This window comes from Canis lupus, chromosome 32 (genome assembly GCF_011100685.1).
Source record: "Canis lupus familiaris isolate Mischka breed German Shepherd chromosome 32, alternate assembly UU_Cfam_GSD_1.0, whole genome shotgun sequence".
Lineage (NCBI taxonomy): Eukaryota > Metazoa > Chordata > Mammalia > Carnivora > Canidae > Canis > Canis lupus.
The window spans coordinates 9678115-9692143 of record NC_049253.1 but is presented as its reverse complement, the minus strand read 5'-3'; the positions used below and the strand labels follow the sequence as shown (position 1 = coordinate 9692143).

The following is a 14029-nucleotide window of genomic DNA, read 5'->3' as shown; positions in this document are numbered from 1 at the left end:
GAAAGGTTAGGAGCAAGAAGCTCTCAGGTACGTCCCATCTAAAGTCTGTATCTTCTCATCATTGAGCCACCATCATCCTATTGGGTACATTGTTTTTTTAAAAAGTTCAGCAGCCAACAAAGATACAAAAATTAATATAATTATACAAAACAGAAGAAACATAACAATTCCAAATTGTATGATGGTTCTTTTTTTTTTTTTTTTTTGCTTGGTGAATAAGTTTATTATTGGCTTTATCTGAAAAATCTTCATAGAAAATTATGGTTTGGTTTATTAGCTCTCAGCAGCCTGCTCCTGAGCTCTAAGGAAGCTGGCCTTCTTCTGAGCTACCCGATCTTTCTTTTGGGCAAGAGACGTCTTAGGACGGTTCCACCTCTTCTTCTTAACTTCTTTCTTAGGCTTCTTCTCATAGACGGGATTCTCTCGTATAGCAGCATGAGCTTTCTTATACATCTCCTCCATCATGTCTGGAGTAACGTTGTTCTTTATATATTGAGAGAATTGTTTCTTGTAAGCATCTTCATCTTCCTCCATTAGGTAACCATATAATCTGCAACATTCTGACCCATGATGTGCTTTCGATGAACTTCTGCATTGAATTCCTTGCTTTCTGAATCATAACCAGGGAATCATTTGGTACTGTGAGGAGGGATAGACAAGCCTCCGTCCACTGCTCCCTTGAGGGCCCCAAAAACTTTATTTCCAGTGGTAGTTCTGGCAAGCCCTGCATCCAAATAGCAGGTGAAGGCACCAGGGTGACCATCAATGCTTTCCACATTGTATTCATCTCCAGTCACTTCCACTTGGCCTTCATAGATCTTGTCCATGCCAAATCTATTGAGGAGCCTGCGGGCCAGCAGCAGGCCGGTACAATATGCTGCAGCATAATTTGTCAGGCCAACCTTCACACCATACTTTGGGAGTTCATGAGCATAAGCTGCACAAACGATCATGTCTCCTTCTATGCGGGCATAAGCAATCTGACAAATGATATCTCGGTTGCTTACACGAACCATCATCCTGTATTTAGGTGTGTTGTACTTATTTTTGTCCTGAATTACCAAGCGTTTCCGGGCATAATGATCAGTTTTACCCTCTCATCGTCTTCTAAATTTCACTTGGTATCTCTTGAAGGAAGCCTTATTCTTGACAACCTTAACAAACCCCATCCTGCGGAACAGAGTCCGGCGGCCGCGGCTCACCACAGACCAGCAGGCCCAGCAGCGCTCGGCGGGGGGAAAAGGCCTCAGCCCGGGCGCAGGCGCAGTATGTAGCACTGACCTGTCTGATGGTTCTAAACTAGGACTCGAGTTCTGAAAGCAGCCAACTAAAATGTTTATTGGCACTTATTTGAACTTAGGAGGAAAAGGTTCTGTCTAGAAAGGCAAACCAGAATCATGGATGCCTCCTGAAAGTCTCCACTGAAAGCAACCATGAGAGCCAATTATGAATGAATACTGCAAGAACACACTGAAAGAATTAACCAAGTGTATTTGGAAAGATACAGTGAAAGTATAAACAGGAAGCAATAGTTAATTAACTTCTTGCAAAACAGCAAAACTTCAAAGCATGTTAAAACAATATCGTTATCTCAAAAGAGCTATTTGGAACCAAATGTGTTACTGATAATATAGTCCATAAGGTTGCAAATTCAGAGATTGTAAATTTGGAAAAGAATACAAAGTTAGTGAATAGTTAGGGGTTTGTTTCTTTAAAGCCTCCTTCAGGGTGCTCTCTTCTCTAGTTTCAGACAATGTTTGGCCTGGCTCTCACCAAAAAAGCATGTGGATAGATTAATTTATATAAATTGAGATGCCAGGTTGGTAAGTTTGGATAATTTAAATTCTTCAGCAAACGTATGGGGGCCCTCAGCCACTTTAAGAGGCTGTCTAGCTATGGCTCTCAATTCAACCTTAGTCCAGGGAACATAAGAAACTTGAGTTTTATTTAGATCCTCAGAAAACTTAACCTTAAAGAGGTAAATTTAAGGGGGAGATGCAAGATGACAGAAGAGTAGGGATCCTCATTTCATCTGGTCTCCTAAATTTAGCTAGATAACTATCCAACCATCCTGAATACCTATGAATTCTACCTGAGATTTGAAGAAAGAATGGCTGGAACTCTACAAATACTCCACTTTTTGCAAGGTAGGAGTGCAGAGAAGAGAAATAGTGGGGATATATGGGAAGATACACAATGAGGGGAGGGAGCCTTTTTAAAGTGAGCTGCAGGAAAGTGATATAGTCCTGGAGCTCAAAATGAGAAACTTTAGAAATATGCTCCTGTGAGACTTCACTGCCTAAAAAGTGCTCAGTGGTGAAGCAGGGCAGAACTACAGGTGGGACAGTGGGGACTCAATATTCCTGGAGGCACAGAAAGAACAGGGGTGTCTGAGCTGGCAGGTTCCAAAGCACTGGACTGGGGAAACAGGTTTAGGCCAGTGAGCCTAGGAGAAGGCTCAGTTTGTACTGCCATTAATGAACTGTGCCAGATCAGGTGACCACTCTGTGTTTTGGGTCCTGTAAAGGAATGGAGCACAGCAACTTTCCACCCTCCTCTGGGAGAGGTAGAGCAGGTGCGCTTAACTGGATGAACACTCTCTGTGCAGGGCCCTGCAAATTGCACAAATCAGTGTCCCCCCATCTGCCCCTAGGGAGGATCTGAGTGGGTGGGCACCATAGGAGTCTGAAGAGTTTGGCACACATAGGGATCTCTCAGTTCTGGGGCTGGAGATTGGAATGTGGCCAATTTTTTTCCCCTTTCACCATCAAGAGGCATGGGAGGCCTTCAGGGAACAAAAATCTAACACAGCAAACAGCTTACACTGAGCCCAGCCCCCTGGCAAGGGGTAGGGCATCTCTGCCCAGGCATAGACATCTGAGAATCAGCGCAGCAGGCCCCTCCCCCAGAAGACCAGCTGGAAGAACAGGGGAAGAGCAAGTTTACTGACCAAGCAGCACTGGAAAGTTCCAGGACTGAGAGAAAATAGTATATAGAATGTGAGGTTTCTCTCTTATGATTCATTTATCTTTCAAGTTAAAAATTTTCAATATTCTTTCTTTTTTTTTCCATCTCAACTAGTTTCTTAGTTTATCAACTCTTTGTTTTTAAGTCTTCTTTTTTTAACTTTTATATTTTATAATTACATGTTATAGATATGTTCTTCATTTTTGGTTTACTTTCACTGTATTCAGTCTTGTATATACATAAGTTTTGCTTTTTAAAAAAAATTTGGAATTTAATATCTACTAATACACAGACTAAAATACACTCAGAACCAAGTGGATCACCCTGTTTTGTCCTCTCTGTGAGATTATATTCTCTCTCTCCCAATCCTCTCCCTTTTTTGTTTCTTTTTTTTATATCTGTTTTTCCTTTCCTTTTTTCTTTTATTTTCTGGTTCCTGACCTCTTTAGTAGTGTCTAGTGTGTATTTTGCTTGGGTTGTGGTTGGTATTTTTTACTCTGCTCATTCATACAGCCATTCTGCACAGGACAAAATGACTAGAAGGAAGAATTCACCATAAAAAAAAAATAACCAGATTCATACTCTCTGCCATAGATCTAAAGGATATGGATTTAAGTAAAGTGTCAGAGACAGAGTTCAGGATTACAATTATAAAGTTACTAGTTGGTTTTGAAAAAAACTCAGTGCAGAAATAAGATCTAATCAGGCCAAAATTAAAAATACCCTAAATGAAATGCAGTCTAAACTGGATGCTCTAGCTAGGGTAAATGAGGCATAGAGAGAATAAGTGACATAGAAGACAAGTTGATCGAAAGGAAGAAAGCTGAGGAAAAGAAAGAAAAATAACTAAGAGCCCATGAGGAGAGGCTTCAAGAATAAGTGATAGTTAAAAAAAAAAAAAAATCCATATTATTGGAATTCCTGAGGGCACTGAGAGAGGACCAGAAGGTATATTTGAGAAAATCATAGTTAAGAACTTCCCTGATCTGGGAGAGGAAAAAGATATTTATATTCAAGAGACAGAGAGGACTCCTCCAAAAATCAACAAAAGCAGATGAACACTCTGACATAAAATAGTGAAGCTTGCAAATTTCAAAGATAAAGAGGAAATCTTAAAAGCAGCTTGAGACAAGATTCCTAACATACAATGGGAGAAATTAGATTAATAGCAGACCATCCACAGAGACCGCCAGAAAGGGCTGGCATGATATATTTGGGGTACTAAATGAGGAAAACATGCAGCTAAGAATACTTTATCCAGCAAGGCTGTCATTCAGAATGGAAGGAAAGATAAAGAGCTTCCAGAATAAACAGAAACTGAAAGAATATGTGACCACCAAGCTAGCCTTGCAAGAAATATTAAGGGGGATCTTGTAAGTGAAGAGGGAGACCAAAGAAACAGAGACAATATGAAGAAACAAGGACTGTGCAGGTAATACAATGGCATTAAATTAATATCTTTCAATAGTTACTCTGAACATGAATGGGCAAAATGCTCCAGTCAAAAGACACAGGGTAAATTAGAGAGGGAGACAAACCATGAGAGACTCCTAACTCTGGGAAATGAACAAAGGATGCGGAAGGGGAGGTGGGTGGGGGGTTAGGGTAACTGGGTGACAAGCCCTGAGGAGGGCTCTTATGGGATGAGCACTGTTATACCATATGTTGGCAAATTGAACTTCAATTAAAACAAAAAAACTAAACAATTACCAAGCAGCAAAGAAAAGCACTATAAAAATCAAATAATATTCTCCTAACACAAGAGCACTTAAAATTCAAGGAAATCAGAATAAAGAACTCTAAAAACTTTAGAAAAATAAAAAGACACAGGGTATCAGGCTGGATAAAAAAGCAAAACCCATCCATATGCTGTCTACAAGAGACTTGTTTTAGATCCAAAGACACCTTTACATTGAAAACAGGGGATGGGGAGGTGGAGAACCATTTACCATGCAAATGGACCTCAAAAGAAAGCTAGGGTGGCAATCCTCATATCAGATAAATTAGATTTTAAACCAAAGACAGTAGTAAGAGATGAAGAGGGACACTATATCATACTTAAAGGGTCTATCCAACAAGAAGATCTAACAATTATAAATATTTATTTCCCTAATGTAGGAGCAGCCAATTATATCAACCAATTAATAACCAAAGTAAAGAAACACATAGATAATAATACATTAATAGTAGGAGACTTCAACACTTCACCCTCAGCAAGGGACAGAGTATCTAAGCAGAAGATCAACAAAGAAAAAAGGGCTTTGAATGACACACTGGACCAGATGGACTTCACAGATATATACAGAACATTCTATCCTAATGCAACAGAATACACATTCTTCTCAAGTGCACATGGAACTTTCTCCAGAACAGACCACGTACTGGGTCACAAATCAGGTATCAACTGTTACCAAAAGATTGGGATTGTCCCCTGCATATTTTCAGACCACAATGCTTTGAAACTAGAACTCAATCACAAGAAGAAATTTGGAAGGAACTCAAACACTTGAAAGTTAAAGAACATCCTACTAAAGAATGAATGAGTTAACAAGGATATTAGGGAAGAATTAAAAATATTCATGCAAACTAACGAAAATGAAAGCACAACTTTCATTTCAAAAAAATCTTTGGGATACTGCAAAGGCAGTCCTAGGAGGGAAGAACATTTTGATACAAGCCTCTCTCAAATAATTAGAAAAATCTCAAATACACAAACTAACCTTACACTTAAAGGAGCTGGAGAAAGAACAGCAAATAAATCTTAAACCAAGCAGGAGAAGAGAAATAATAAAGATTAGAGCAGAACTCAATGAAATAGAGACCAGAAGAACAGTAGAATAAACAATGAAACTAGAAGCTGGTACTTTTTTTAAAAAATATTTTATTTATTCATGAGAGACACACAGAGAGAGGCAGAAACATAGGCAGAGGGAGAAGCAGGCTCCCTGTGGGGAGCCTGATGTGGGACTCAATCCCAGGACCCCAGGATCATGACCTGAGCCAAAGGCAGATCCTCAACCACTGAACCACCCAGGCACCCCAGGAACTGGTTCTTTGAAAGAATTAAAAGATAGATAAGCCCCTAGCCAGACTTCTCAAAAAGAAAAGAGAAAAGAATCAAATTAATAAAATCATGAATGAAAGAAGAGAGATCAAAACCAACACCAAGGACATACAAACAATTTTAAGAACGTATTATGAGCAGCTATATGCCAACAAAGTAGGCAATCTGGATGAAATGGATGCATTTCTGGAAATTTATTAATTACCAAAACTGAAACAGGAAGAAATAGGAAACCTGAACAGACCAATAACCAGCAAGGAAATTGAAGCAGTTATCAAAAACCTCTCAAGAAACAAGAATCCAGGACTAGATGGCTTCTCGGGGGAAGTCTATGAAACATTTAAAGAAGAAATAATACCTATTCTATTAAAGCTGTTTCAAAAGTTAAAAATGGAAAGGAAACTTCCAAACTCATTCTATGAGGCCAGCATTAACCTTGATCACAAAATCAGACAAAGACCCCACCAAAAAGAGAATTACAGGCCAATATTCCTGATGAACGTGGATGTCAAAATACTCATCAAGATACTAGCCAAGAGGATCCAACAGTACACTAAAAGGATTATTCACTACAGTCACGTGGAATTTATTCCTTGGATACAAGGGTGATTCAACGTTCGTAAATCAATCAATGTGATAGATCACATTAATAAAAGAAAAGGCAAGACCCATATGATCCTCTCAATTGGTGCAGAAAAAATATTTGACAGAATACAGTATCTTTTCTTGATTAAAACTCTTCAAAGTGTAGGGATAGAGGGAACATGCCTCACTATCATAAAAGCCATTTACCAGAAGCCCACAGTAAATATTCTGAATGGGGAAAACGGAGAGCTTTTTCCCTAAGATCAGGAACAGAACAGGGATACCCACTCTCACCACTTCTGAAGTTCTAGCCTCAGCAATCAGACAACAAAAAGAAATAAAAGGCATTCAAATTGCCAAAGAAGTCAGATTCTCCCTCTTCACAGGTGACATAATGGAGGACCTAAAAGACTCTACCCCAAAATTTCTAGAACTCATACAGCAATTCAGCAATGTGGCAGGATACAAAATCAATGCACAAAAATCAGTGGCATTTCTGTATACTAACGATGAGAGAGAAGAAAGAGAAATTAAGAAATCGATCCCATTTACAATTGCATCAAAAACCATAAGATACCTAGGAATAAGCATAACCAAAAAGGTAAAGGAACTGTACTTTAAAAACTATACAACACTTATGAAAGAAACTGAGGAAGACACAAAGAGATAGAAAAACATTCCATGCTCATGAAAGAATAAATATTGTGAAAATGTCTATGCTCTCCAGAGCAATTTACACATTCAGTGCAATCCCTATCAAAATACCATGGACTTTTTTTTTCCACAGAGTTGCAACAAATATTCCTAAGATTTTTATGGAACCAGAAAAGACCCTGAATAGCCAGGGGAATGTTGAAAAGACAACCAAAGCTGGGGACATCACAATCCCTAACTTTAAGCTCTATTACAGAGCTGTGATCATCAAGACAGCATGATACTGGCACAAAAACAGACACAGAGATCAATGGAACAGAACAGAGAACCCAGAAATGGACCTTCAAGTCTATGGTCAACTAATTTTTGACAAAGCAGGAAAGAATATCCAATGGAAAAAAGGAGTCTCTCCAATAAATGGTTTTGGGAAAATTGTACAGCAACATATGGAAGAATGTAACTGGACCATTTTCTTACATCGTACACAAAGATAAACTCAAAATGGATGAAAAATCTAAATGTGAGACAGGAATCCATCAAAATTTTAAAGCAGAACACAGGCAGCAACCTTTTGACCTCAGCTGCAGCACCTTCTTGTAAAACACATCTCTAAAGACAAGGGAAACAAAAGCAAAAATGAGCTATTGAGACTTCATCAAGATAAAAAGCTTCTGCACAGCAAAACTTAAAGGCAACCTACACAATGGGAGACAATATTTGCAAATGACATATCAGGTAAAGGGCTAGTATCCAAGATCTATAAAGAACTTATCAGGGAGCTCTGGGTGGCTCAGTGGTTAAGCCTCTGCCTTTGGTTCAGGGCATGATTCTGGGGTCTGGGATCAAGTCCCACATCGGGTTCCTAGCAGGAAGCCTGCTTCTCCCTCTGCCTGTGTCCCTGCCCAGCCCCCATGAATAAATAAAATATTTTCTAAAAATTTAAAAAATTAAAAAAGAACTTATCAAACTCAACACCCAAGAGACCAAAAAATCCGGTCAAGAAATGGGCAAAAGACATGGACAGACATTTTTCCAAAGAAGACCTGCATATAGCCAACCGGCACATGAGAAAATGCTCTACATCACTTGTCATCAGGGAGATACAAATCAAAACCACAATAAGATACCACTTTATACTGGTGAGAATGGCTAAAAATAGCAAGACAGGAAACAACAAATGTTGGTGAAGAGAAAGGGGACTCTGCTTACACTGTTGGTGGGAATGCAAGCTGGTGCAGCCACTCTGGAAAACAGTGTAGAGGTTCTTCAAGAAGTTAAAAACATGGGATGCCTGGGTAGCTCAGAGGTTGAGTGTCTGTTTTTGGCTCAGGGCGTGATCCTGGGGTCCAGGATCGATTCCCACATTGGGCTCCTTGCGGGGAGCCTGCTTCTCCCTCTGCCTATGTCTCTGCCTCTCTCTCTCTCTCTCATGAATAAATAAGTAAAATCTTAAAAAAAAAAAAAGAAGTTAAAAACAGAGCTACCCTATGACCCAGCAATTGCACTACTGGGTATTTACCCCAAAGATAGAGATGTAGTGAAACTCCGGGACACCTGCACCCCAATGTTCATAGCAGCGATGTCCACAATAGCCAAACTGTGGAAGGAGCCGTGATGCCCTTCGACAGATGAATGGATAAAGAAGATGTAGTGTGTATATATATATATATATATATATATACACACACACAATGGAATATTAGCCATCAGAAGGGATGAATACCTACCATTTGCTTCAACGTGGATGGAACTGGAGGGTATTATGCTAAGTGAAATAAGTCAACTGGGGAAGACAATTATCATATGATTTCACTCGTATGTGGAATATAAGAAATAGTGAAAGCGATATAAGGGAAAAGAGGGAAACTAAGTGGGGAAAAATTAGAGAAGAAGACAAACCATAAGAGACTCCTAACTCTGGGAAACAACCTGAAGGTTGCTGAAGGGGAAGTGAGTGGAAGGATGGGGTGATTGGGTGATGGGCATTAAGGAGGGCACTTGAGATGAGCACTGGGTGTTATACGATATGTTGGCAAATTGAATTTAAATTAAAGAAAATAAAGAGGCAGATTTTAATAGGTTCAAGAGAGGAGGGAGTGGGGAAAGATTTCAAGGAGAAGGTAAGTTCAGCAGAAATAACAGAAGAAACTGGTACCAGAGGTGGGGCCTGAGCTCTTTTTTTTTTCTCCCCCTGCCTTTTCCTTTTCTTTTAAAAAGCCATGGCTTTTTAATTTAATTTTGAGTAACACCAGTTTGGGGAGATCCAAAGTTCTCCATAATGACCATTGAAATTCTAAGTTACTTTTGGCTAAGTCAGTCCACTTAGTTATAAATGTGCCCGAGGAGGGGTCATGGTTTTTAAACAAAGCTAGCCAGAGTCCCAGTAGGGGGGCACCCCCAAAACATTATAATGACTGGGATCCCCTTTATTAGAGGTTTTTCAGGAACAGTCTGGCTGGAGAAGGAATCGGACCAAAAACTAGCACAGTTCCAGTAGGAACAGTCTGATCCTAGCAGGACTAGGACCAAAGGCTGATGCAATTCCAACAGGCACAGTTCTTCCTGAAAACAGTCTGATCCACTAAAAGAATCAGACAAAAGGCCTACACAGTTCCAGGTGGCACAGTTCTGGCAGAAACAGTCTGGATCAAAAAGGAGTCAGACCGAAGGCTAGCACAATTTCAGTAGAAGAGCCCTGTTCCAAACAGGACTCAAACCGAAGACTAAATGTGTACTCTTGGAGATAAAAACAAAAACCAAGGCCTTAGAACAGATCCTGAATAAAGCCTGGAGAACCCAGACACAAAGCATGGAGGCTGAAACCCAGGAGAAAACTTACCCTCAAACCCTAGGGTTGTCCAGAAAGCAGTAAGACCCTTCAGCTTGGTGGGCACTGGCACCTATTTGTTCACCAGCCAGAAAGTCATTTGGGGGCCTTCTCTGGATCCCTGTGCAGGCCACTAAGTAATGTCAATCTTAAAAAATAAAACTCCCATGAGGCGACTGGGTGGCTCAGTCAGTTAAGCATCCAACTCTTGATTTCAGCCCAGATCATGATCTCAGGGTCATGAGATTGAGCCCCAAGTGGGGCTCTGCACTGGGCTAGGCATGGCGCTTGTTTACGATTTTCTCTCCCTCTGCCCCCCAACCCCCACCCTGCTCACATGCATGCACTTTCTCTCTCTCACTCTCAATAAATAAATACATAAATACACAAATAAATAAATAATAAAAATAAATAAAAATAAAATTGCCAGTTATTTTACCAGCAAAAGATGAATTTATTCCTGAATAGCAGAGAATTGCAATCCAGGACAAGCAAACTACAGCAACGTCATAGGCAATTCCAGAGAACAAAGGAGAGAAATGCTCTTTTATAAAGGAAAGTGAGAAGTTGAGGTGGCTATTATAAAGGAAAAGTCCATTAGAGTAAACTGGAAGCTGGAAGTATCAAGGATTTTCATTGGTTGAATTATAATCATGTCATTGGCTGGGCTGTGCTTTCTCCCACCAGCTGGGACAGAAAAGTAGTGTCCCTGTGCAAGATCTGTCTCTTCCCTTTGGGTCTTCAATTGATGACAAGCACTGGGGCCTGAGAGCTCTCTCTACAGAACCTCCTAACTTCATTGTCATCAGCTTTCCCTTTATTCCTGTTCACAAGAGCTTCCTGCTTTTAGGCCCATTTTGCGGTTCTCCACATGGAAACTCTCCATGAAGTGTTTGTAACATTTAAATTGTCTTCTTTGACAATTTTAGAACTCAGCCAACACGCAGCAGCTGGGATATGAGTGCTTCAGGTGCAAAAGAGAGTAGGACACCAACCAGCTCCACTGCGGCCATCACTGTCATTATCGTGATGGATAGTATTATGGGGGAGCCCTTGGTAGCTTTTCAACTAGAGAAAGGTTCCCTCTAATGGTTGTGTGAAATGATGCTGTCGTTTTTCCTTCAACAAAGGTTATGTTTTCCTTAATATTAAACAGTGTCTAAGTGGAAAAGCCTTTCAATTTTAACAGGAAAAGCAAAGGAATTTAATAAACAGAGTGTTAGTAAGAAGGATCTTTGGAGGTGCGCCTGAGTGGCTCATCTGGTTGGGTGGCCAACTCTTGATTTGGGCTCAGGTCATGATCTCAGGGTTATGGGATTGAGCCTCGTGTGCAGCTCAGCATGGAGTTTGCTTCTCCCTCTCCCTCTGTTCCCCTCACACTTGTGCTTCTCTCAAACCATCTCTCTCTCAAATAAATAAAATCTTTTTTAAGAAGAAGGATCGTTGGAGTAATTTCCCACAAGGCCTCCTTACACATCCCCCATACGCTGTTTTCCTAAGAATATCTGACTATTGGTTTCTGAGGTAAAAAAAAAAAAAAAAAGCGCAACTCTGTCCTTTTTTTTTTTTTCTTTTTCATTTTGGTCAGCTGTAAGCCAAGCAAAGATTTCCAAGTTGATGAATTAATCCACTGTCTCCTGCTTATGACTGGCTAAAAAGAATACAGTATCACATTATTTATTCACAAAAATACAGGCTTTAATATGTGAACAAGAGTTAATTAACCTTTTGCATAAAAAAAATCCATTTTTTGCCTCAATCATTTCATGTAAGGACCTGAGAAATTATTTTGCTGAAAGCTGCTGGGAAACTTCCAGAGTCATCAACATGAATCTGTTTATAATTTACAGGCAAATAATCCTCAGGCATGTTCTTATGGTTTCAAGATAAAAGAACTTTTCTGAAAGTGACTCTAATTTTCTTCCCACATTCAGCATACGTGAAGGAATTTGGGGGAAATTTTGCATTTTGTAAAACCTATTCATAAATTTTTCTTATGAAAATAGTATAACCATTAGAACAATCATAGGGAAAGGAAGTGCTCGATCGATCTTTGTGCAAGTTAATGGCTACGAATATTGAAGTCAAAGCTGCTGAGGCCTGCGGTATAGGAGCGGTGGGCTGAAGTATCGTGTTAAAAGGGAAAAACTTACACATTTCAGTATTTGCAGACATTTCTAAGACAAGTAGATATGACCTTTCAGGAAAAAAGTGCCAAAGAGGTGGATTGTTCCCTTGCCAGGAGACAGAATTTTTGAGTAGCTCTCAGGAGAGCAATAATGGCCCAACATTGGTTTGATTGATTTGCAACTGGGTAGGTATTAACCTGAAGAAAGTGTTCTAGAAATATTTGGAAGTTATGGTTTCTCTATTGAACTGCCTTGAATATTTAACTGTTCCTGAAGGTGTTGTATGATCTGTAAAACAATGTAGTGACTTGTGAGCTTTTGGAGGTAGGTGATGAAGGATGATGGTGGTATGTTGAAAGAAATAAAAATTCTGTTTTTTGGTCAGGAATGGTGGCTTGGCTTGCTGCATGCTTCCTAACATTTATTGATGACTCAGGATATAGCAGGCACTGTTTAAGAACTTTAATGTATTTACTTATGAAGGAGATACTATTCCTACCTACTTATCATAGATAAGGAAATTGAGGCAAAGAGAGGTTAAGTAACTTGCCCATGGTTTCTCAGCTGGTTAGTAATAGGGTAAAATTTAAACTTAGGTTTAAAGTTTGACTCTAGAGCACATGTTCTTTACTATTTTGCTATACAGCCTCCAAGGGTATAGCCACAACTAAAAGAAGGAAGCTATAGGCTTACAATGTTCAAGTTACTTTGAAGCAAGGCCACATCCCTGCAAAAAAGTTGAACAAGGAATTGGGTTATTTTCTGATGAATTTAGTCAATTCCATTTGGCAGCCCATCTTTTAAAAAATCAAGTTGTTGATGATGTTTCTAAGTCCTCGATTCTTGTTTTTTGGTCAGTTTTCCTAAATTCTTGATTTAATTTTAGTGAGTTTGTACTAGCTGAAAAAAACCAAAGCACAGTGATGCAAATGAGGCAGATAGCCTACATCTGACATTCAGCATGTTTCCCTTGGCCAATGTGGATTTCTAGGATGTTTATGGAGAGGAGTATTTAATTTATTTGGGGAAAAAAGCTGGACTCATTATGACCTTCACAGATCATCTGGAGTTGAGAAAACCAATGGTCACCGAAGGTCAGTGACTTGCACAAGATCACATGTAATAGTTTAGAGAGGGGCTTAGAAGCAGCCTAGAATGTTCACTTGCTAGAACAGAGCTCTTTCCACAGTGGTGCCCTGTAAACTGAAGCAGGCCATCAGGCAACACTTGAAAAATCAGAGTGAAATGTAACAGCCCTGATGACAAGGCGTTTGCTGACAAGAAGGTAAAACTGAATGGCAAATCCACCTATTGGAAGTCACCTGGGCTATTCAGCCATGAAGAGTCCTCTGAGGAAGAATACATTTGGCTCAAGCTTACTCTTTGATACAAAGGATGCCTGACAATGAGGTGGCTGGGGCAAGTTGGAGTGACGATAATGACAAGTTGGCAACCAAAATGAGAATAAACTAGATTTATGGCTTGAAACCCTAACCCAACCACAGTGAAAAACAAAGGACTATCAATTGCCAAGGCTGAATACCTCCGGGATTTGATATCTTGGGAAATTAGGCCAATTTCTTCTTCTATGACTGTCTTTAAAATACATCACGATACTCTAATCCTACCTTTGACCATTGTGAAATAGTTTGATTGTGATTGGTTTAAAGTTGCAGATAAAGTGTCCTATCTCTAGGAATTAATTTAAAATATCATAGCTACATGGACTAAACTTTAGTGTCATTTAGTAAATATTTCGAGGCACAGAAATATTTACTGACTGCACAAATAAATGAATGTTCT

General features: G+C 39.6%; 1 protein-coding gene across 1 annotated transcript; it reads right to left on the bottom strand.

Annotated features, from left to right (window-relative positions):
• Positions 1 to 241: 241 nt before the first annotated feature.
• LOC608750 (60S ribosomal protein L5-like) lies at positions 242 to 1184 on the bottom strand. Its single transcript, XM_038581738.1, is given in 2 exon segments — positions 242 to 542; positions 545 to 1184. Coding segments are annotated over 2 exon segments (894 nt in total). The 5' UTR covers positions 1170 to 1184; the 3' UTR covers positions 242 to 273.
• Positions 1185 to 14029: the final 12845 nt, after the last annotated feature.